The sequence below is a fragment of the Theobroma cacao genome, chromosome 1 (genome assembly GCF_053813885.1).
Source record: "Theobroma cacao isolate CCN51 chromosome 1, ASM5381388v1, whole genome shotgun sequence".
NCBI classification, from domain to species: domain Eukaryota; kingdom Viridiplantae; phylum Streptophyta; class Magnoliopsida; order Malvales; family Malvaceae; genus Theobroma; species Theobroma cacao.
The window spans coordinates 19,479,180-19,504,755 of NC_142639.1; the positions used below are offsets into that span (position 1 = coordinate 19,479,180).

Consider the following 25,576-nt stretch of genomic DNA (forward strand, 5'->3'; position numbering starts at 1 on the left):
TCAAGTCCAAATGAAGGTCCTAGTCAAAGTCAGCTAATTATGAAATTCCCTGAGCCTGAAATATGAGAAAATGAGGGTGGTGAGATTATAAAATCTCAGTGAGTAAACAGACACCATCTAAACTATCTAAAGGCGAATAAATGGAGACGAATTAAAATATTTTTTTCCAATATATGTTTTAAAACATGAATATTCAGTTTACTCAATTAATCAATATGGCTTATATATCTCACAAAACTTGGCTCCTGCCAAAATCATTCTCGCCAGTACCTTCGTCAAGGTATCCCACTGAGACCGCCAAGACTGTTAAATGTCCCATACCCATAAATATGTTTTCGCATCTGACACACAACCGTTCCTTGGCGTTGGCTGAGTCTCACTCTCACGCGGTGGTCTATGTGAAGTGCACTCAAATCTTTACCTCAGGAGATACTTCATCTAACATCTCCCCTCGGAGGTAAATATATAACTGAGTTACCGTGCCCCTCTCATAGGCAGTCCACGAAAACCCCCACCACTGTAGTGACTATGGATTATTTTATCTACCACCTGATTTATAAAATCCTTATCTGCATGACATGGCAATTTATCGCAATCTAGCCTCTCAAGGCTGAATACATAGTATATATAATTTTGATACAAATACCGACTTTGCCATTCATGCTCACATATTGCTATAAGCCATATAATTTAAAACACAATTTATAACACAAGCAGGCAATCTCCAATTACTCTATTTTCAAAATCAGTATTCAATTTTCCAGAAAATTTATAAAATCATTTTATAAAATCACAATTTTTCCTAAAACGTAGCAATTTACCATTTAAACCCATTTTCTATAAAATCACACAATTGTATAAAACTACTCTACATAATTAAGACGATAATAAGTTTACTCACAGTTTTAGGAGTCGATGTACTCCTAATCCCAGTCTTCAAGCATAATTTTTGTACTTTTACCAGTGTAATTTACTCACCACCTATCCATAATGTACAATACATAATTCACTACATTAATGCTTGACCATTATAAAATCAATTCAGGCTCGGTGTATATGCATGATATGATATGCAACTTATCCGACTACCGCTTAAATGCGGTGCTGACCTAATTCGGCCTATTACCCGATTAAATGACAATTGTGTCCGATTTGGCTCCAAATTGCTCCATTTCATTTCTAATACCTCAATTCACCAAACATTATTCAAATAACACCAATTTCAGCATCAAAACCTTCCCATTTCTTCATGGAAAAATTCAGCCATTACAGTGCACTAACACCGTGATTTTTCCTACTTAATTTTCTCACCATTATTCATCATTTTCTAAGCCATTTCTCTTAAAATAATAACAATCCATCACCCATAAACATCAAGGAAGATTCGGCCAATGAAGATTCATGGGGAAAATGGATTCTTTTCTTGTTGTTTTGCTTCTACATATGCTAAACTAACTAAAAACACTAACATATCTTAAAATCAATTCAATCCAACATATTTCTCTCTCCTTACCCATTTTCACCAGCCATGAATTCATCATGAAAACATGTAATTTAACCATAAAAATTAAGGAAAAATGCATGGGTAAGGTAAATCACTAGCAAAATCAAAGAAATTTTACCTTTACTTGATCAAATCCTTGAATTCCAACACTTTCCCTTTGATTTTTTCCACCTAGGGTTTGTTCTTCCTTGGTTTCTCTTCTCTTCTGATTTGGCTGATCACTATGGGAGAAATGGGCTGATTTTTTTGCCTTTTTATAAAGAAATAATAAAATAATAAAAGCATGACACATGGCATTTCCTTATTGGTTTAAATTTTAAATATTTGACTTTTAATTCTTTAATTCTCCACCACACATTTCTCATGTTTATCCATTTCCATGATTAATAAAATCCCTTGGTCTTGACAAATGTCGGGGGTGAAAATTTACCGATTTATCCCCAAGACGATAAAATTACTGTTTTACCCCTATACTCTAAAAATATCGAAATTATAACTTTTTCACTTGTCAACCTCAAATTATACTCCAATGAGTCAAATGTGACCAATCTTGATTAAAAACTTCTTCCAATATTTCAATTTTATCCTCAGGTGAAAAAATTACCATTTTGCCCCTGAAAAATGAAAATTTGGATTTAACTCCAAATTAATCCTCGAACTCCAAATTACCATTTTGAGTCATCCCTAGACTATGAAACTCTTAATTTCACCTTTAAATTCCTATTTGAACTAGTTCAAGGCTTAATCGACTTAATGGTACCATTATGGGCAATATCGTCTTTTAACGATTTCTCGAACTTTCTAAATATGCAAACATTTTATTGAGCATGTAAATGACGTTGTAATTATTTTATAGAATAGGGTTTGACACCCTCGATGAAACCAGCTATCTACAAACTATCTAGAGCCTAAAATGGGTGGAAATGAGGGTGGTGAGTTTATATAAACTTAGTGAGTAAACAAACATCATCTAAAATATCTAAAGCCGAGTAAATGGAGACGATTAAAATAGATCATCATAAGATGGTTCATAACCTCAAAACACATTTCAAATCATCTAAACCGATTACATTTCATCCAAAATATACAACGAGGCTCATGAATCTCTTAAAAACTTGGCTCGTACCAAAACTCATTCTCGGGGATACCTTGATTAGAGGCATCCAATCGAGACCGCTAAGGCTGTTTAAAAAGTCATATACGCACAAAACACATTTTTAGGTTTAAAAGCACAGCCGTTCATTGGCGTTCGTTGAATTCACTCTTACGTGGTGGTTCGGCGTGAAATGAACTCTAAACTTTACCTTAGGAGTTACCCTCCGCGCCTCTCAAACTGAGGTAAAATAAAATGTAACGGGGTTTACCATGCCCCTCTAATAGGCTGGTCCACAAAAACCCGCCCACTGCAGTAAGCTAATCAATATCCCATCAAATCAATAAAATTCTAATAGCATGACGTGGTAATTATTTTACAACACAGCATGTCAAGGCAAAACAACAGTTCATATATGTTTAGCACAATTACCAATCTAGCCACTCATGCCCACATTATCATAAGCCATTCAATTCAAACCCTGATTTATAACACAGTAAATAGTCTCCAATTACTCCATTTTCCAAGCCATCATTCAATTTCAAGACAATTTTATAAAATCATTTTGTTTAATCACATTTTGCTTATAAAACATAAAGATTTTCCATTTAAACTCATTTTTCTATAAAATCACAAAAACGAATAAAAACTACTTTAGATAATTAAGACAATAATAAGGTTACTCACAATATCGGGAGTTCGAAATACCCTACTCTTGGTCCTCGGGCACAATGTCTTTACCCTTGTTAGAGGACTCACCACCTATACACAATACACGATAAATAATTCAATATATTGTGTCATATCATTATAAATCTATTTCAGGCTCTATATGAATGTATGAAGTGGTTCGGATAATCACTTAAATATGGTGTTCACGTTGGTTCAAGGGTGATCGAAATGGATCAGTTTTCGACCTAATTCGAACTCTTCACCTTTGATTTAACCATAACATCCAAATTGACTCCAAATAAATTCATTTCACTTCCAATACTCCAAATCATCAAATATAAGCTAGATAACATGAATTATAGCAAAATCATCCTCATCATTTTCTCTTGGAAAATTCGGCCATGATGGGTGCATAAACACTATGATTTTTCACACTTGATTTTTACACCATAAATCATTAATTCCTAACCAAATCACTTGAAATAAAATCAAATCCACCATCAACATACCATAAGGAAGATTCGGCCAATGAGGGTAATGGAAATACATGAATTTTTCTTGTTTGCTTTTTATGCTACACATCACCAAACAACTAAAAACACTAGAATAACATGAAATCTAGCTAAATCTAAGATCAAAACCCCTCCCCCCATGTCCGTCCAGCAAAGGTATCCTCATGCAAACTTGATTCTCAACCATGGAAAATGAAAAAGAATGCATAGGAAAGGTAGATCACAAGCTAAAATCAAGAAATTTTACCTTTACTTGCTTAATTCCTTAAAATCCACCAATTTTCTCTTGAATTTTCTAACTAGGGTTTTGTTCTTTCTTTCTTTCCTCTTTTCCTTGGTGAGGCCAAACATGAAGAATGAATAAGAGGTGTGTGTGCTGGTTTTTTAATGTAAATTATAAAGAAATGAAAACTTACCACTTGTTACCATCCCATTGGTCCATTTTTAAACTTAATAATTAAGCATTCTCCCACCACCATATAAAATATCTCAATTATCCTAAGTATAATACGTAAAATTCAAGGGCTTGACAAGTGTTGGGTGGTCTAAAATTCCAATTTTGCCCTTAAGTGGCAAAATGACCATTTTGCCCCTACGTCATGAAAATTCCAATTTGACTCCAAATCAATCCTCGAACTCCAAATCACCATATTAAGTCATTCTGGGGTTTTAAAATCCTCAATTTCATCTTAAAATCTCTATTTGGACTAGTTCGAGGCTTAATTCAGCTTAGTTGTACCACTAGGTTCACTACCGACTTTTAACGATTTTTTTTGGGGCTTTCCAAGTATGAAAGCATATTATCAAGTATTTGAATGACATGGAAAATATTTTATAGAGTTGGGCTTGACAACACTACCCCCCTTAAAATAAAATTTTATCCTCAAAATTTCACTTACCAGACTCGGAGAAAATATGGGGGTATTGGCTTCCCATCTGGTGCTCGAGTTCCCACGTCATCACCTTTTATAGGGAATTTCGATATATTCACCTCGTTTACCTCCAGTTCAACTTGAGTACTTCACTTATGTTTATCATTATCCTTTAGAATCAAATCAACAGTAACCTTCACAATCATGATCTCTCATATCGAGACACCAAGCATGCTTCTATTACTATCATTAAATTTGAACCATAACCTCATCTCAATCATACCAATTTCGATTGTATTTTATATTTATTTATGTATACCAATCACCATCTTATTACTTCATTCCTTATCAAACTTCTCGACATTCATTCATTCATCCCATCCTCATATAATATTGTGTAGTTTACAGTATCATTAACATGCCATACTCATTCCTGTATATATCCTCAACGTTAGGGAAGGTTAATGGCTTCAATTATTCCCACATACTTCATTTTTACCTAGCATTTAGGAAATTTCAATCTTCTTAATCCTATTAGTCCACCTCATATGGCTTAACCGTACTATAGATTACATTTCCTTAACTATTTCCCCAAAACTCCTTAGGTCGCCATAAGTCAACTTCTGATAGGATTCTTGATTGTTACATTATTTATGCAACTCATCAAATATATTGAGTTCAAGTCTCGAACCACTAAGAACCATTCTTCACTTTAGTTGGGTACATTACTAACTCCACACATACATATGCACACGCACAGTCAGATGTCCATATTCCTCATTATGTACAAGGGTCCTTGTTCTCAAGTGCCTTTAGACTAATTTCCCTTTGTTCATTCCCATCCATAACCAAGATTCAATAGAATAATCCTCATAATTCATGTCAAAATTTTCATATTTAACTTACGAACATCGGGTATAATCCATTCCAGATTGCTCTCTTTATGTCTATACTTAGCTTCACGGCATATACACGTTTTTACTCTTTTATTATCATTCCCAATTATATACTTAAACTTTCTTGTACTATATATCATTGCATCACAGTGTCATTTTCATTGAATTGCAATTTAATATGCATGTATGCTTTATAATGTCATTGATGCTTCAAAAATTTTTCCTTGACTCGATCATTGCATGTTATGCAATACCATAATTCCTAAAAGTCATCCTTATTCCTCAATTATCTTTCATGCCTCTTACATATATTGTATCCTTATTGCATTTCGATATTGATTTGTCACTTAAGACTCATACTCATTTGAATCATGTATGCCTCAAGCATTTTTCGAATTCCAATTCCCATAATATATTAGGAAATTTTTCATTATCTAACTTCATTATCAAGGTCAACTTTAATCATCTTTTGTTCTATTTTTCCATACTAATGTGACATCATTCTTCTTGGACCAATCTGCAGTTTGTACTTGGAATTGCAAGACTTGAAATAGAGTTCTTCTTAAGTACTTTTCAATGTCAATACGAATTTCACTTCCAACTTACGGCTTCCACTTTATAGCCACATAACTTAATACTTACTTTCACAAAATCCATAGCAGAACTCCTCTTAAGTATTTCCTTGGGGATACCTATCTTAAACTTATGTCTCACAGCATGTAATCACTTAACTTGTGACTTAGCCATTAGGCTCCTCAGCCAATTTTATAAATCTCACATTTCATACTTGTCGTACATGATTAGAAATTTCTTCTCAAAGATGTTTGTGCATTCCTGAAACATTTAATCTTTTATTTGCTCCTTAATATCTCGAGTATGTCGTTCTATAGACGTGCATTTATTCTTATAGGTATATAAATACGTACTCATCCATTCAATCCCCAACTCATCTTCATAGGTTTCTAAGGTATCACACAATTGGCCTTGTGTTGTTACTAACCCTTTTCATTTAACTGAGTCAAGACAAGAATTGTAAATTCTCATAACGATATTCTATATAAATCATTTTCTGTATCGCCCTTGTAATCCTTCATTCACTCCTCCATCACTTGGTATCTTATCTCAATGTAGCCATCTCAAGAATCTTTCAATTTCTCTTTTAATTATATGCCCATTTACAAGGAGATAAAGAAACTTTTCAATTCATTCAGGTTAACATTCCCCAGAACATTTAAAACTCCCAAATAACAAAGCTAAATGACCAATGACCGAAATTCAACTTGTAAGCTCATTATCATGTCACTCCTATCTTGCTCATGCATCATAGACATGAGATATTCGTAGCATTGCAGCGCTGGACAGTCAGTGTAGCAGCATTGTGATTACTAGAAATTCTCTCATCAAAGCTATTTGTTTGCATTCAAGGTCACTACATCAATCATCCTCAACCATTGGGTTTTCCTTCTAGGCATATATCATGAATCCCATAAGCATAGGTACCTTCTATTTGCTTGTCATACACACTAAGCCAAGTTAATACTTTCAACTCATGTCATATTTTGACTTTCATCATCATTCATGAAATCCTACCTTAAAACATCCTTTCCATATGGTGTAATGAATTCAGGATACATATACCACCCCACACATAATTTGTTCACTGTCCACAGCATTCCTCAAATTTATTGTCGTCCATATCTAATTATCTTCCTTGTCTTGTACTCTAATAATTTATTGACTTTCAATATAATTAACTATGAAAACAGTTTGCCTTTCTCCACACTTTACACTCACAATCCTTATTAATCAAGAATTTATCTTTCTCAAGTTCCATCATTTACCTCCAATGGACCATATTTGTGTTAGATTATCATTTCATAATATTATGGCATCATTTTATAGTTCCCTCCATGCTTCAAGTTATGATCCTTAACTTAATCACATTAATCACTCAAAGTGTCGTCTAGAGCCTCATTAATCCCTTCCATATCTTTTTGAATTGTAACTACAATTAATATTTCCAATTTCACACCTCCATGATTGATTGTTAGTCTTACCACATTGTCTCCCAATATCCTGTGCAATTACAACACACTGAACCCGCTTATTATAACATAGTCCCCTAGTTCAATGTGTTTGCTCGGGAATCATCTTCTCTAATACAATTTGTCCCATAAACCAGAATTTTATTTAGCTTTGCATTTGGAATCATATCAAAAACTCACATACTACGATAAGTAATAATTTTCAACAAACATCATCAATTCAAATGGCCTTTTCTATCTCGTCAAAATCTAGGGTTTTCACCCCAAAAGTTCATCACGTTAATCGATATCCATTTCTTAGTACTGCAAAATATATTCATTGTTAATTATGGTAATTGCTTGAATCATTAATGACTTTTCACATCAGTCTTCAATAATTATCTAAGATAATCAATCATGCCACTAAGATAAATATCTTTCCTTAATAGTCATAATGCTAATCCACTTTTATCCTACAAAAATATTCCCATATACATCTAGTCACTTATAAAACTACTTTATAAAACATGCTAGTCATACACTTTAAAAGCCAAACTATTAACTTCTTTGTACAGATAACTATTACATTTTCCTTTAAACGACACTTGCCTAGATTTATGGTGATACAAACTTCAACGAAGGTATTAAGTATCTTTAGGATCTTCTTCTGGATCCTCTTCCTCCTCTTCAGATTTTCTCCTTTGTTCCTTAATCCAAGCTTGTTGTATTCTCCTACATTCCTCATAACTCACAGGTGCAGCATTTCTTCCACAACCGGGAGGAAAATGTCGTACAACAGATACCTTCCTATTGCGGTGATTTATAACAGTTACTTTCTCCTTATTCTTTTCTTGTTGTTCCCTTACATTACTCCCACAACCTAGAGGAAAGTGTCGAACAACGGGTACAGATACCTTCCTAAGATGATAATCCCCTTCGACTATCATTATTTTCCCCCTTTCTTCAGCGTATTCCTTAGACTCTTTCAAAAGGGAATTTCTCATGCTTACATTAATATCATTACTATCAGCACTTTCAATGGTCTTACAAGGGTCGAAGCTTTCTTTTTCACGAACCCTCATCTCCAAATCCGATGGAATCCAATTAATAGGAATCTAGGCGAGGCATTTTCTGGACTACTTGGTTCGGGTTGCCATCGGCTCCTAGCAGTAGAATCTAACGATCCCTCACTAATACTATGAGAGGCATCGGGACTACCCGTCTCTCCTAGACATGGTGTGTGCAACCAGCGCACCTCAAAACCTATACGCAATCAAACAGTAATTTCTTAATTATTTACGCATCACAAGAACAGGTAGGTTTCTATATGCAAATGCATGCATTCGACTCAACCTAACCTAACTTAACTTGGGGCCACACTGACACTGTAAATTTTTAAAACAACTTTAAAACCAAAAGCTCTGATACCAACTGAATTGTCACAACCCGATACTCCCTTCGAGCCCGTGACAACCATCGCGATGTCTCAATAGACATTCATTACCCGGATTGCCAACCGAAACCTCGCAAGGCTTAATATCAGTTTTCTCACCTCCCCTATGAGCAACAGTTGCTAATATCATATTTTAAAAGATTATAAGCTATTTCCAAACTAAAACAATAAAAAAAATAATTTTCATCTCACATGGGTATTTTGGTCATTTTTCCTCGAAAATTTTAAAACTATCTAAAAATGTAGTATATGAGTGAAAGATACATATTTCATAACAAATGTCTAAAACTTTCATTTAAAGTGAAATGTTAGTTATTAGAATAAAATAAAAATATTGAATAAAATATTTCATTTTCTTATAAAACAATTTTTATAGAGATATCCGTAAATAATTTTTGTAGCGTAAAATTAAAATAAATTCATACATATAGTAACACAGTGAGCCAGAGTGTGTAATCTAATTTACAATGACATGTGGGCCCCCGAATGACCAAAAGTAACAAAGGCTGCAAACCTACGGTTTCTGAGGATGCAAATCCAACTATAGCCCTCGATGAAACCAGTTATCTACAGACTATCCAGAGCCTGAAATGGGTGGAAAGGATAGTGGTGAGTTTATATAAACTCAGTGAGTAAACAAATATCATCTAAAATATCTAAAGCCGAGTAAATGGAGATGATTAAAATATATCATCATAAGATGGTTCATAACCTCAAAACACATTTCAAATCATCTAAACCAGTTACATTTCATCCAAAATATACAACGAGGCTTATGAATCTCTTAAAAACTTGGCTCGTGCCAAAACTCATTCTCGGGGATACTATCACGACCCAAATTTTAGGCCATGACAGGAGCATGGGCCCAATGAATGTAATCCACTAAGCCCAAGCAAGCCTATTAATCTGACATGTTTATCATTCCATCATAAACTGCTAAGTCACATTTCATAACTTAGAATCAAAATGATACTACACATTGCCATTTCATATTAGCATACCAAACAAGTGTATATACATTGTCTACAACATGTATCTTAATAATTTACATTAAGTTCGTCTATACACAACAAAATAATATTCGACTTCCAGCGGAGGGACTCGGACGAATGTACAGCCACTGAATCCCAAGACTCCTACTAAAAGATGGATACAAGTCTACAAGGACACCTCGTCCTAGTTACCGGTTGCCTCGTGATCTGAAAACATGAAGTTGAAAACGCTAAGTATAAACCCAATGAGTGAACAAGGAAGGGAACAAGCAACAACAATGGAGTATTTAAAATCATGATGCACTTGTTTCAAAACAATGCAATTTAGTTCCATTCATATTAAAAATCCCTCATCAAGCCCTTAAATGATTAATCATTTGAGAATCATGAAACCATACATAATGAACCATTTGAAGAATGAAAGCTTCAATGATACACAAGCAAGTCAAATTCGTCAACGAATCTTCACTGCAGCAAAAAGGCATTCTCGCTGCAGCTGAATTTTCGTTGCAGCGACGTTAGGATTAAGTTATTAGTTGAACGAGGGTTTCTCAACTGGCCAAGGGTTTCTCACTAAACCTCCTCATTTTAAACTTAACTCATTTAGTCCTTAATGTGGGAAGTCCATGCTCCGATATGGTAGCAAAGAAATGAAAAATAGGGCAGCAATTGGACAAGATAGGAGACAAAAACAGAAAGTTTTTCGCTGCAGCGAGATTCAATCTCACTGAAGCGAAATTGTGACCCAATAACAGAATGTTTCTCGCTGCAACGAAATTGCAACCCAAAAACAGAAAGTTTCTTGCTGCAGCGAGAATGAATTTCGCTGTAGCGAGAAGCTATTGTGTCATTCTCGCTGCAGCGAAAGTGCATCCTCCCTGCAGCGAGTTTTCGACTAGCCTACCCTTCCAAAACCTGAGGGTTTCTCGCTGCAGCGAGAATGAAATTTGCTGCAGCGAGAATCAGAACATCTAGAAAAAAGGTTCCCTTTTCCCCTAAAACAAAGCCATCCTGCTAAATAACAAAAACAACATGTAACACATGCAAACTCCCAAATTTCAACAATTTAAATGCTCACATTTTTGCATTTACAACCATATACCATATATGTATATATATATATATATATATATATAGATATCAATCATCATATACACCCTCTCATCATCATCATCTCATATGCAACGGCTTATGCGCACTCCCACTCGCACATAGTCGACTCAGAAACAGCTTATGTGCACTTCCACTCGCACATAGTCGGGTCAGCAACGGCTTATGTGCACTCCTACTCGCACATAGCGGGGTCCACATCAACATACAAAGAAGTACCCAATGCATATCATGCTTACTATCATATTTTGATAACACATAGCATATTGTATAGCACATTTCCACAATATAAAATCACTTCACCAAAGGCTTGTTCCTAAGGCACATTTTCAAAGTCAAGTTAGATAAAATCATTCACATTCCCCAAAACAAGTTTGAAATGCAAGTCCACTCACCAATTGATTGTAGAGCCTTTAAATGACTCCAATTCCTCTAATTGTCCAAATAAGATGATGGGGCTTCCTTAGAACCTAGGATCACATTAGCATAAGCAATAGGTCAATTTACACACTATGAACCCTAAAAGCTATCTCTTAGCTAGTTTTCAATTGCCACATTAAATGGCTATCTATGTTCAATATCTTAATCACTAAAAAAGTAATGAACATACTCAACAATAAAATAGCTCATAATCCCAATTACTAACCATTTTCTACAGCTTAAAACCGAGCTTAGTTCATCACTCACCCTTGGGTTTCTTTGTAGTTGAATTCCCTTCCAATAACTTCCAAATAAGTGGGGTAATTCTCTCTTTCTCTCTCTAGAATGCTCAACTAGTGAAAGAAAGTATGGAAATAAGATTCATCAAGTGTTTTGAAGTGAGAGAGTGGAAGAATACAAGAGTTCTAGTCAAAAGGGCTCAAAAGTATGAAAACTAGAGCTAGAGAGAGAAAATCATGCAAGCTCCATATCAAGCTTCCATGGAGGTTTTAAAGAAACATGAGAGAGAAGAAGAAGAAGAAGAAGAAGAAGACAAGCTGCTGGAAAAATGGGAGAAGAAGCTGCTAGAAGAAAGTATTTATAGGCCAAACTTATCCATTCCCTTAAAATTACCAAATTGCCCATCCACCAATTAACTTACTCTCCTCCAAGCTTTTATGCAATCTTTTTGTTCTTTTGACACTGGGACAAGGTCCATAATGGTCTAAACATACTCGGGTTCATGAAAACATAAAATTTTAACCCAAGGTGAAAAATGACCATTTTGCCCCTATTATGAAAATCATCAAAATTTTGGTTTTCTTTCCATTTTAGCCCTAATTTCACCATCCATTTATGCCTTAGGCCTACTTAGACCATAATATTGTTTAAAAATCTTACTTTTATGGGCTTACTAAGGAAATGACGAAATTATCCCTGATCAGGGATATCGAGTATACTTCCCTTTACAAGTCTATAAAGGTTAAGGTCTCATAGATACCTTGATCAGAGGCATCCAATCGAGACCGTCAAGGCTGTTTAAAAAGTCATATACGCACAAAACACATTTTTACGTTTAAAAGCACAATCGTTCCTTGGCATTGGTTGAATTCACTCTCACGTGGTGGTTCGCGTGAAGCGAACTCTAAACTTTACCTCAGGAGTTACCCTCCGCCCTTCTCGTACCGAGGGAAAATAAAATGTAACGGAGTTTATCGTGCCCCTCTAATAGGCTGGTCCACAAAAACCCACCCACTGCAGTAAGCTAATCGATATCCCACCAAATCAATAAAATTCCAACAGCATGACGTGGCAATTATTTTACAACACAGCATGTCAAGGCAAAACAATAGTTCATATATGTTTAGCATAATTACCAATCCAGCCACTCATGCCCATAATATCATAAGCCATTCAATTCAAACCATGATTTATAACACAGCAAAAAGTCTCCAATTACTCCATTTTCCAAGCCATCATTTAATTTCGAGACAATTTTATAAAATCATTTCGTTTAATCACATTTTGCTTATAAAATGTAAAGATTTTCCATTTAAACTCATTTTTCTATAAAATCACAAAAACGAATAAAAACTACTTTAGATAATTAAGATGATAATAAGGTTACTCACAATATCGGGAGTTCGAAATACCCTACTCTTGGTCCTCTGGCACAATGTCTTTACCCTTGTTAGAGGACTCACCACTTATACACAATACATGACAAATAATTCAATATATTTTGTCATATCATTATAAATCTATTTCAGACTCTATATGAATGCATGAAGTGGTTCAGATAGTCACTTAAAGATGGTGTTCACGTTGGTTCAAAGGTGATCGGAATGGATCAGTTTTCGACCTTATTCGAACTCTTCACCTTTGATTTAACCACAACATCCAAATTGACTCCAAATAAATTCATTTCACTTCCAATACTCCAAATCATCAAATATAAGCTAGATAACATGAATTATAGCAAAATCATCCTCAACATTTTCTCTTGGAAAATTCGGCCATGATGGGTGCATAAACACTATGGTTTTTCACACTTGATTTTTACACCATAAATCATTAATTCCTAACCAAATCACTTGAAATAAAATCAAATCCACCATCAACATACCATAAGAAAGATTCGGCCAATGAGGGTAATGGAAGAACATGAATTTTTCTTGTTTGCTTTTTATGCTACACATCACCAAATAACTAAAAACACTAGAATAACATGAAATCTAGCTAAATCTAAGATCAAAACCCCTTCCCCCATGTCCGGCCAGCAAATGTATCCTCATGCAAACTTGATTCTCAACCATGGAAAATGAAAAAGAATGCATAGAAAACGTAGATCACAAGCTAAAATCAAGAAATTTTACCTTTACTTGCTTAATTCCTCGAAATCCACCAATTTTCTCTTGAATTTTCTAACTAGGGTTTTGTTCTTTCTTTCTTTCCTCTTTTCCTTGGTGAGGCTGAACATGAAGAATGAATAAGAGAGGTGTGTGCCGGTTTTTTAATGTAAATTATAAAGATATGAAAACTTGCCACTTGTCACCATCCCATTGGTCCATTTTTAAACTTAGTAATTAAGCATTCTCCCACCACCACATAAATATCTCAATTATCCAAAGTATAATTAGTAAAATTCAAGGGCTTGACAAGTATTGGGTGGTGTAAAATTTCAATTTTGCCCTTGGGTGGCAAAATGATCACTTTGCCCCTACGTCATGAAAATTCCAATTTGACTTCAAATCAATCCTCGAACTCTGAATCACCATATTAAGTCATTCTGGGGTTTTAAAATTCTCAATTTCATCTTAAAATCTCTATTTGGACTAGTTCGAGGCTTAATTCAGCTTAGTTGACCACCAGGTTCATTACCGACTTTTAACGATTTTTTTTTCGAGGCTTTACAAGTATGCAAGCATATTATCAAGCATGCAAGCATATTATCAAGCATGTCACGACCCGGTACTCCCCTGGAGCCCGTGACAACTGCCGCAGTGTCCCGGTAGACACTCATTACCCAGAATACCAACCGGAACCCCGCAAGACTTTAATATAAATTTCTCATTTTCCCTGTGAGTAACCGTTGCAAAATATCATATTCTAAAAGATTTTAAGCTATTTTCAACTTAAAACAATAAAAAAAATTATTTCTGTCTCACAGGGGCATTTTGGTCATTTTTTCCTGAAAATTTTGAAATCCGCTAAAAATGTAGTATGCGAGTACAAAACACATAATTCATAATCAAAAATAAGTTTAAACGTCTAAAACCTTCATTTAAAATGAAATTATGATTATTTGGATATAATAAAAAAAATAAAAGAAATATTCAATAAAATATTCTATTTTCTTATAAAATAATTTTTTTAGAGTTAAACGTAAATAATTTGTAAAAGCAAAATAAATTCATACATATGTAACACAGTAAGCCAGAATATTTAATTTAATTTACAATAACCAGTGGGCCCCCGAATAACCAAAAGTAAGGAAGACTGTGAACCTACAGTTTGGAGGATGTAAATCCAATGATAGCCCTCGATGAAATCAGCTATCTACAGCCTATTTTGAGCCTGAAATGGATTGAAAGGAGGGTGGTGAGATTATATAATCCCAATGAGTAAGCAGACATCATACAAAATATCTAAAGTCGAGTAAATTGAGACAATTAAAATATTTCATCTCAATATGTATTTCATAACATAAATATTCATTTCATTTAAATAATCAACATGGCTTATGAGTATCTTAAAAGCTTGGCTCCTGCCAAAATCATTCTCTGAAATACCTTGACCGAGGCATTTAACCGAGTTCGCCAAGGCTGTTAAAAATTTTGTATACACGTAAACATATTTTTAGTTTGGAAAAAACACAGTCGTTCCTTGGCGTTAGCGGAGTTCATCATCACGAGGTGGTTCGGCGTGACGTGAACTCTAACCATACCTCAGGAGATACCCTACGTGCCTCTCGGACCGAGGTACGTATAACCGGATTCCGTGCCCCTCTAATAGGCTGGTCCATAGAACCCGCCCACTGCAGCAAGCTAAACCCACCATACAATAAAATTTGCAATAGCATGACATGGCAATTATTTCACGATCCAGCCTCTCAAGGCTAAATACACAGTTCATATATTTCAACATAAATACCAATTCAGCCATTCATGCAAATATTGTCATAAGCCATTGGATTCAAACCATGAATTTACAACACATGAAAACAGTCTTCAATTACTCTATTTTTAAACCACCATTCAATTTCAAGACAATGTTATAAAATCATTTCATTAAATCACATTTAGTTACAAAACTCAAACATTTACCATTTAACTCATTTTTCATAAAATTCATAAAATCGAATAAAAAGACCACTTTAGATAATTAAAATGATGATAAGGTTACTCACTATTTTGAGAGTCGAATTTTTTTAGAGTACTCCGACTATCGATCCTCGAGTACAATTTCTTTGCCTTTATCAAAGGATTCACCACTTAGACATAATGCACAATCAAGCAATTTACCACATTGGTGCTAAACCATTATAAAACTATATGGATGCATGAAATGGAATGCAAATTGTTCGGATTATCGTCTAAACACGGTGTTCTACACAAATTCAATTGTGTAGCTAAATAAAACGATATTAGCCTAATTCGATCTATCACTCAATTAATTGGCCAATATGTCCAATTTAACTCCAATTAACTCCATTTTTCTTCCAATTCTCCAAACCATCAAACACAAGTCAAATAGCATAAAATTTAGTAAAATCATCTTCACATTTTCTCTTGGGAATTTCGGCCATGGTGGGTACATCAATACTCTGATTTTTCCTATTTAATTTTCTCACCATAATTCATCATTTCCTAACCAATTCACTTGAAATAAAATCAAATCCACCATCCACACTTTACATGGAAAATTCAGCCAATGATGGGTGATGGGAGGAAGTGAATTTTTCTTGCTTGATTTTCATGCTACACATCACCAATCAGCTTAAAACACTAAAATATATTAAAATCTAACCAAATCAAGCATCAAAACCTCCCTCTAAGTGTTCAGCCAGCAAGGGATTCATCATGAAATCATGTGATTCAACCATGAAAAATGCACAAGAATGTATGGGAAAGGTAGATCACAAGTCAAAATCAAGAAATTTTACCTTTGATTGCTTGATTACTTGAAATCCACCAATTTTCTCTTGAATTTTCACTCTAGGGTTTTTGTTTTTTCTTTTCGTCCTTTGTTCTTCCTTTGGCCAGCCATATGAAAAGAAATGGGCTGATTTTGTGCTAATTTATAAGGAAAATAATAAATGGATGAGAATTTGACACATGTCACCATTCCATTAGTCCATGTGTCATACTTACTCATTAAGCAATCTCTCTCCACCATATAAATTTCCTCAATTTTCCATGATAATATTGGGTAAAATTCATGTGCTGGACAAGTATTGGGTGGTGTAAAATTACAATTTTGCCCCTGGGGTGGCAAAATGACTATTTTACCCCTATGCTCGAAAAAATATCAGAATTAAAATTCTTCACTTCTCAAACTCAAATTATACTCCAAATGATTAATCTTAGTCAAAAATTTCATCCAACACTCACATCTTTACCTCGGGTGGCAAAATGATCATTTTGCCTTTGAGTCATGAAAATTCTAATTTGACTCAAAATCGATCTTCGAACTCCGAATCACCATTTTAAGTCATTCTGGGGTTTTAAAATTCTTAATTTCATCTTAAATCTCTATTTGGACTAATTCGAGGCTTAATTCAACTTAGTTGCACCACTAGGTACACTACCAACTTTTGACGATTTTTCGAGGCTTTCCATGTATGCAAGCATATTGTCAATCACATGAATGACATGGTAAGTATTTTATAAGGTCGGGCTTGACAAAGCATATGAATAACATGGCAAATATTTTATAGAGTTGGGCTTGACACTTTCATTGGAAATTTGATTTTAGGAATTTTTTTTTTAAATCCAATTCACCTCCCCCATTTTGGATTTTTTGCGTTATTATTGAGCTATTATTTCTGACATAATAATTGTTAGAAAATGAGATACCAATTCTCACATGACATGATTTTAATTTCTTTTTAGTATATTTTTAAAAAAAAAATAAATAAAGACATAAATATTTTCAATTTTATATTTATTTTTTGATTTTATTTAATTTCTTAGATAATTACTTTAAGTGAGTCACTATTACTCAATTCGTGAAATTAAATTCAACTATTCATATGTATAATAGTATATATAAGTTTTCTTCCAAATAGTTTGCTTTAAATTAAAATGTTTTGAATCAAATCAAATAAAGAACATATTGTACTAACTTAGGTAATCACATTTAGAAAGAAAGTATGCATTATTTTCACTTTTTATCATTTTTTATATATTTTCATTATATTTTTTATTTGAAATTAAATACTCACTTTTCAAATGACATAAAATTTTATGAATAAAATATTTTATTTTAATAATTTTTTTAAATGGCATAAAAATTTGACTTAACCTAAAAAGTAGTATAAAAATAAAAATACATAATACTTAAAAAGTCCTTAAACTATTTAAAAAATTTAAAAAAAAAATTTATTTTTTTATTACGTCTAATCAAATCTTTATACTTTTATTTAAATCGAATAAGCTCTTATGACTAATTGTTGATTAATTGTTATTAATTAAAATGTTACTTTTCTTTTAATATCATATGGTGTTAACGTAGCATAATGATATAATCACGTTGTGTTTTATTTTTTATGTGAGTATCATATGATATAAAATAAATAAGTGACATTTTAATTAATGTAGTTAGTTAATAATTAGTTATAAGTGTTTATTTAACTTAAATAAGAGTTTAAGAATTTGATTGAAGGTACTATAAAAATAAAAGTTTATTTAAATTTTTTTAAATAGTTTATGAAATTTAAAATATTATAGGAAATGAAAAAAAAATCTTTTATGGACATGAATAAGGGATAAGGGTAATAAAATAAGATAGAAGATTTGTTTTGCTTGCAAAACCCATGGTCACTGCTTGCATCAAAAACCGAGAAAACAGAAAGACATGGAACAAGGACACAAGTCAGCAGGCTAACAGGTACAGCAGAGCAGATAAAAACCCAGAAGGATATGGCTAGGTGCGTCGTGACTCCATCCCCTATTCAAACTCAGACTCGCATGCATAGAACTGGCATCATAAGATGCTTCTCTGTATCGGCTCTCAAGGTTCCTCTGCCGCCTGCAATTCGTCCCCGTCTTACTCCAAGAATCTTTTGTAACTACGATGATCCCAATAGCAACAACCAGAAACAGCCCTCTTCAGTTCAGCTCTATGGTGAAATTGAGAGGTATAATCATATCCTTTCTCATCTTCCAGTCCTGCAAATACTTTACGGATTTGTAATTTCACCTATCTGTTCGTCTCCCTTGTGTTTTCAGATTACTTACAGAGACTGTAAGGCAATCGCAAGGTGCTTGGGGTGGTTCAAGTGATTGGAGCCAAGTCGAGGTTTTATCTGATTTAACATTTATAATATTTCTTTTCTTTATCCCACCTTGTCAAATTGTCTGTTTTTTTAGATGATAAAATGCATGATTCTTCTTTTATGTAGACTAATTATGTTATATTTGTTATTATATTTTAATTTTTTTCCTTTTTAAATCAATTATGATCATGTTTTTAATCATTTTGTTTTACTTTATAGTAATTATTTAAGGAGCAAAAAGCAAAAAGCAAGGGAAAAAAAATACTAACCAAACAGGGCCTTAATTAATGAAATTGGTTTGATACATCCAGGGAGCATGGGTTCTCCAACCAAAACACTCAAAACCTAAGTCAGTTGTTCATTTTGTTGGTGGTATATTTGTTGGAGCCGCTCCTCAGCTTACCTATCGTTGGTTTTTGGAGCGCCTTTCAGAAAAGTAAGTATCTTTCATTGATACTCAGTCACCTGCTTACCAAACATTTGATTGAGGGGCAGTTGAGTTTGATGCAGTTGGTGTGGTAGTAGTACAGCATATTTATTTTTCTTGTGAGAAAATTTATTTTAATGTCTTTATGTGTATTGCATGTCATCATTTATTATTCAATCTTTGTAGACACATTCTTGTTAGCACCCAGTTTATTGTTGATTCTATCTTTGATCAGCCTCATGACCTAAACTGCAATTTAATCTGACCGTAGCTGGACTCTAATAGGGTTATCTTACTGAGAAGTAAGAGAATTCATTATTTAACCTTTTTTGTAATCAAGGGGTGTTTTGGTGATTGCGACACCATATGCTAGTGGGTTTGATCACTTCTTCATAGCAGATGAAGTCCAGTTTAAATTTGACAGGTGTTTACGGTTCCTACAAGAAACAGTGAGTTCTTAATTTATAATCTTCAAATAAATATTCTTCCAATATAAATCGCTCCCGGACCTTCTTCCAGTTTATTTACTAAAGTAACTAAAAAGGTGACTTAAAGCTTCATCATACAGGTGCATGATCTTCCCACTTTTGGGATTGGCCATTCTTTGGGTTCTGTCATCCATCTTTTGATTGGTATTACAAGATCTTCTTGTATGATATTAATTTTCATCCTAAGGATGTAGCTGGTTTGTTTGCAGCCATTTATTTGATTAATGAATCATTGTACAGGATCAAGATATGCCGTGCAAAGAAGTGGGAATGTATTAATGGCATTCAACAACAAGGTAGTTTAACTTTTCATCATGCATGTTTAAAGTTAGTGAAAAATAAGGCAACTTATCTGTGATCGTGGAAGGATCTACAGAGTCCTAAATCCAATTTTCCATTAAAAAGATTACACCTTACAACTTGCAGATTAAGGTGATTTTTGGAGAAAAGTTACAATCCCGCAAAATATGAGTAAAAGATTCATCTTTCCCCTTACTTCACTGCCTCTACAGTCTCTGCTGAAGCAAATAAATGTTGATAAGATCAGCTTCACTTTGCATATTTCTTGTTTCCCTTAAGGAAGTAACTGATCAGCCTACCTACGTTGATTGTTTTTTAGTCAGCATTAGTCAGCATTTGACAGCAAATATATCATCTTGAGATGGCTACCATATAACTCCTTTTTGAATTGAAATGAGATTGAAAAAATTTATTTTATAATCTTGCAGGAAGCAAGCTTAGCCATCCCATTGTTCTCACCTGTTCTTGTGCCAGTGGCCCAAAGCATTGGACCCATTCTATCACAAATTGCATCGTCACCCACAATCCGCATGGGGGTAAAATCATGAGTTACTTGATATCTTTTTCCGGTATTGCACGCAAATAACTTTTTTTAAAACAACAACTTACAGCGGCTTTTTTTTAATCATAGTTTAATCATTATCACTACTTTTAAACTGTTGATTGATATCATATATTTGGTATGATTAGGAAAATTTCAGACATTGTTAAGTTCATGCAATCTGTTGACTACATGTAACTTTAGGCAAATATTATTTAATTTTGAGTCAGCCCTATCCTTCCTTGGAATACTTTATTTCTTATCATTATAGCCTTATTCTTTGGTATCACTCCTTTCCTGAGTTTTGATGCAATAAAGGTGACTTCAATACTTCTCAAACTCAAATTTATGGTAATTCTATTTCTAAAGGATAGCTGGTGTTAGGTAATATGACTCTGAGCTTTGGTCAAACATGATATCTTAGGTTTTATTAATTCTTCTTCTGCCTTGAGAACTCAGTTCCTCTACTTGCACTTTAGGCAATAACCCATTTTCTCTTGTGGCCTTTAAGTCTCACATGGGGCTTGTGAAGTAGAGTATTACATTAATACCCTTCTTGTGGTTGGGTTCTTTGTAAGCACAAATGAATTGTCAAAAGGAATTATTTAGTTCAAATACATATTTGTATTTGAAAGTACAGGATAATATGAAGATTTTTTAATTGTCTGCTTCATTTTCCTAGTATGAGCAACATTCAGTCTAGTACTTAAAGAAGAAAATTATGCAATGTTGTATCTTAACTCTCACCTTTTTTTGTCCGTATGCCATTTAATCAACTCCATTAATAAATACTGAAGTGGCCTTCAAAAGTCATATAATGTAGTAAAGGCCAATGCAGAGAAAAAAAAAATCCAAGTGGACCTAAAAATTCCATGTCATCTTGGCAATTTGGCGTTTTTAGTGCCATCCAGATGGCATTAACATGGATCATGTAATTGGTACCCTTTTTTTCCATTTTTTAAACTTTCTTGTTTCTTTTTTCCTTTTACTTTGTTTTTTGTATTTCTTCTTTCTTTCTGCAACAAAGGTTTCACACTCTTTCTCCCCTCTCAGTCTTTGGTTCTCTCTTGAAACACCATTTTCTATGAATCATCCTAGTCACATTCTACTTTCTACTAGCTCTTCTTTCCTTTTCCTATTCTTTTCAATTTTCTTTTTCTTTTTCTTCTTCTTCTTCTTCGTCTCTCTCTCTTGCTCTCTTTCTCTAGCTCTAAACCCATATTTTAATTCTCTCCCTAAATCCACCTCCAAGATTCAACCTCAATTGCAGTCCTATTAGCCTTAAAACAACAAATTGCTAAAAGAAAGCACAAAACTAGCATACATTCAATTTGTAACTTGGTGATCAAATATGCATAGCCTCCTAGGAATTGAGAACAATATGCTCAAGAAATGAAAAGCTCAAATCTAGAGTTCAACAATGGATTTTTACATGTTTGACTTGGTCTTGAGATTTTGCCATTGTCTTAGTGAGAGAGCCAATGGTAGCACCAAGAGAATTGATCTAATCAATAACGATGGTGGTGAGGATGCCCTCGTAGAAGTCCTGATGTCTTAATGGCCATGTTAACCACATTTGATTTTTGACCATGAGAAGGCTTTTTTCACCTTTAAGCATCACCATTGGATTTGGCTCAGGAGATGTCTTATCCTTGGTCAAAGTGGAGCTAAGGGTGGGACAAATATCTCTTTGATTTTGGATAAAACAATGAAGATTTGTCTCCAGCAAGATTTTGGAGGACATGGGTGGGAAAGAACGGATCCACCATGCATGGTTGCAAAGTGAGAGAAAAGAGCATGAGGTAGAGAGAAAATTCGAAAAAGAATGAAGTTAAAGAAATGGAAAAAAATGAAAAATAAAAATAGAAAGCAGAATTTGTGTAGTGTCATAACCAATCATGTAATGCCAAATTGTAGCTACATGTCATCATTTTGGCACTAAAGGTCTCATATTGGATGACTTAAATGTTTAGTCTCAGTTGGCATGTGCTTTTATATATTTACACATGCTGTCAGAAGACAGGCTTAAAGGTTATCACTTTTATTTCGTATGTCAATTAAATAGTTATACAACAAACAAAGTGATAGTTATGGTATCGCATTAAATATATTTTTAGTTCAGGTGCCAAATTGAATAGTGGACTATACTTAAGGTACCATTTACATGATTTACTCTACTTAAAAGTGCTAGGATAATGTGGAGTTTTTCTAATTGCCTACTTGCCATTGTCTTTCCAATTTGTAAGTATGATAATTTGGAGCGTGGAGTGCCTTTCAATTGGTTTTTATTGTATCTGACCTAAAAGGATCCTATTGTGTAAGATTTGTGTCTTATGCTTCTTTTATCATTCCTCAATCATATCTTCCATCTTGAGGCAATACTTCATCATTTTTCTCAAACTTGAGTTTATTCGTTATTAGTTGTTCCAGAAGGAATGACTCATCCCATTTTACACAAACTACTTGCAGGCTGAGATGACACTGAAGCAAATAGAGAACTTTAGCCCTCCCATTATGAAGCAGGTTCTTCCTCTAGTTGAACAACTTCCTCCCTTGTACATGGACTTAGTCAAGGGAAGAGAAGATTTCAGTCCAAAACCAGAAGAAACTCGACGACTTGTATGTAAAATCTCTTAACTTATTTGTTCCTAGGTTGTTGCATTTCGCATTCTTGTTTCAGATCTTTCACTCTTATACAAAATGTGCTTGCCTAGTTGTTTGGCGCTTGGACCACATGGTAGATAGTTTGAGCCATGGCTAGACTTTGGCATCTGGCTGATTGATGTGTCCCATCAGTGAGGTGGTTTGTGGAGAGCCTCTTTTTGTATACCAATATTCTGATAAAAATAATAGTAACTATTTAAACTGGCTCAAGTTTTGCTAGAAGACCGTGGGGAAAACAATTGAGATTTATGCATTGCTGGGAGGAGGAAAAAATGCTTAAGCATCAGCATCCCTGTTTGAAAACAGTATCTTGCTAATTTTGTTACTCCATTCCATTATTCCTCAAGTTTAAGGGCAATGTAGGGAAGAGAAGCAGAGTTTATAAGATGCTAATTCTGGCGCTTGGTGCCTTTGCAGAGGGTTACTGAGTTTTACATATATGTAAATGTAGAACACTGAAGAGATACTAATTCTCACACTTTTCAAGTGGAAGATGTCAACAATTTTAAGATGGTTTACTTATTAATCGGTTTGAAAAACTGTAAACTGCAATTTTCTTCTGATATTATCTTAGACTAACTTTTATGCTTCTGTTTTTTATTCTTCACATATTCAGATAAAGTCATACTATGGCATTTCGAGGAATCTTCTAATAAAGTTCAAAGATGACTCAATTGATGAAACTCCAAAGTTGGCTCAGGTGCTAAGTTCAGACTCAGCCATCAGCTCAATGCTGGACATGTCAATTCGATTGTTGCCAGGAGATCATGGGCTTCCTCTACAACAAGTATGCTTGTAACAAATTACTTTAGAATGCTTTTGCATGAATGAATGATATACTTTTGATCATAATCTGGCTATAATTAAGACTAATGTGCTTTTGATGAAGAGCAATTCCAGCAAGCAGTCTAAGCTTGTAACTCCTTTTCGCCCTGGAAATGGCAAGCTGTTTTTCTAATACATCTATGTTGCAGGCCCTTCCAGATGTTCCACCCGCAATGGCCGATGCAGTAAATCGTGGAAGTGAGTTTTTGGCAAATCTGACTGTGGGAACACCGTGGGAGACTGTTGCCAAAGAAGTCAGCAATACATTAGGTACGGACTCGACAGTTCTTCGTGCAGAAATTTCTAAGGACATAGCCCTTCTTGTGGACGTGATCACTTCCTGGATGGCTTCAAATTCAGGTCCAAAACTTTTAAGGGGTTGATGAGTAGGATTGAACTCCAACTAAAATCAACAAGGAGCTGGTTTGTTCTTACTGGTGAGGAGCTTATAGCAATCTAGAATGTTAGAAGATTGTCCTTTTAACATTTATATAACATGCCAAGGATGTCCAGTTACAGAAATGACTTGAACATTAACTTCCTCCAATTTGTAACCAGCAATTATATATATAATTATCAATATATACACACACAAACACTAGCAAAGATCCCTCCCTCCATCTCTCATCTTTAGATGTTCCGGATTTTTTTTTCTAATTTTCATCCTATTTTGTTTCCTTCCTGATTTTTCAGATTTTCCTGTGAGAAGTTGAGAGAAAACTGAGAAATAACAAACTAATGCTGGAATCTTCATGTGTATTCTCATTAAGCAAGAAATGAATACAACTAAGAGTATTTATACTCGATCTAACAAAAAAAAAAAACTTCAGGTGAGTTAACTCTCAATTAACCAGTATTTACAATTTCGGTAAAAGAATAAAGTAACTGATTAAAATAAACAGACACATGTCTTAGAGCTCTTCAAGTCATATGGAAAGCACATGATCCTCTCTTTACTAGTTTGTTATGTTTCCTAAAGGCATTCCGTAATAGATTTATGCCTTGATCTTCATTCATATTAACTTCTTTTTAATCTGCATTCACTTATCTTGGTAGATAATCCCCTTCAAGATGAACGTTTATGTTATGAACGTGCATCGTGTCAAGTAACTTGTAGAACTGCTTTGGCTGTGAAGCCTTAGTGAACAAATCTACTACCTACTCCTCTATAGAAACATAAGCAGCTTCAATAACTTGTGTAAGCACTTTCTATTTTATAAAGTGGCAGTCTATCTCAATATGCTTTGTTCTTCCATAGAAAATTAGATTTTTACAGATGTGAATT

The 25,576-nt window shown here is 34.1% G+C and overlaps 1 protein-coding gene across 1 annotated transcript; it reads left to right on the plus strand.

Moving 5' to 3' along the window:
- Nucleotides 1-18,566: 18,566 nt before the first annotated feature.
- LOC18612866 (Gut esterase (DUF1350)) lies at nucleotides 18,567-24,968 on the plus strand. The gene is made up of 10 exons (XM_018113954.2): nucleotides 18,567-18,908; nucleotides 19,000-19,069; nucleotides 19,358-19,482; nucleotides 19,814-19,922; nucleotides 20,042-20,105; nucleotides 20,202-20,257; nucleotides 20,690-20,797; nucleotides 23,272-23,421; nucleotides 24,083-24,253; nucleotides 24,441-24,968. Exons 1-10 carry the CDS (start codon nucleotides 18,691-18,693, stop codon nucleotides 24,672-24,674), a joined length of 1,305 nt encoding a protein of 434 aa, XP_017969443.2. The 5' UTR covers nucleotides 18,567-18,690; the 3' UTR covers nucleotides 24,675-24,968.
- The last annotated feature ends 608 nt before the right edge of the window (nucleotides 24,969-25,576 follow it).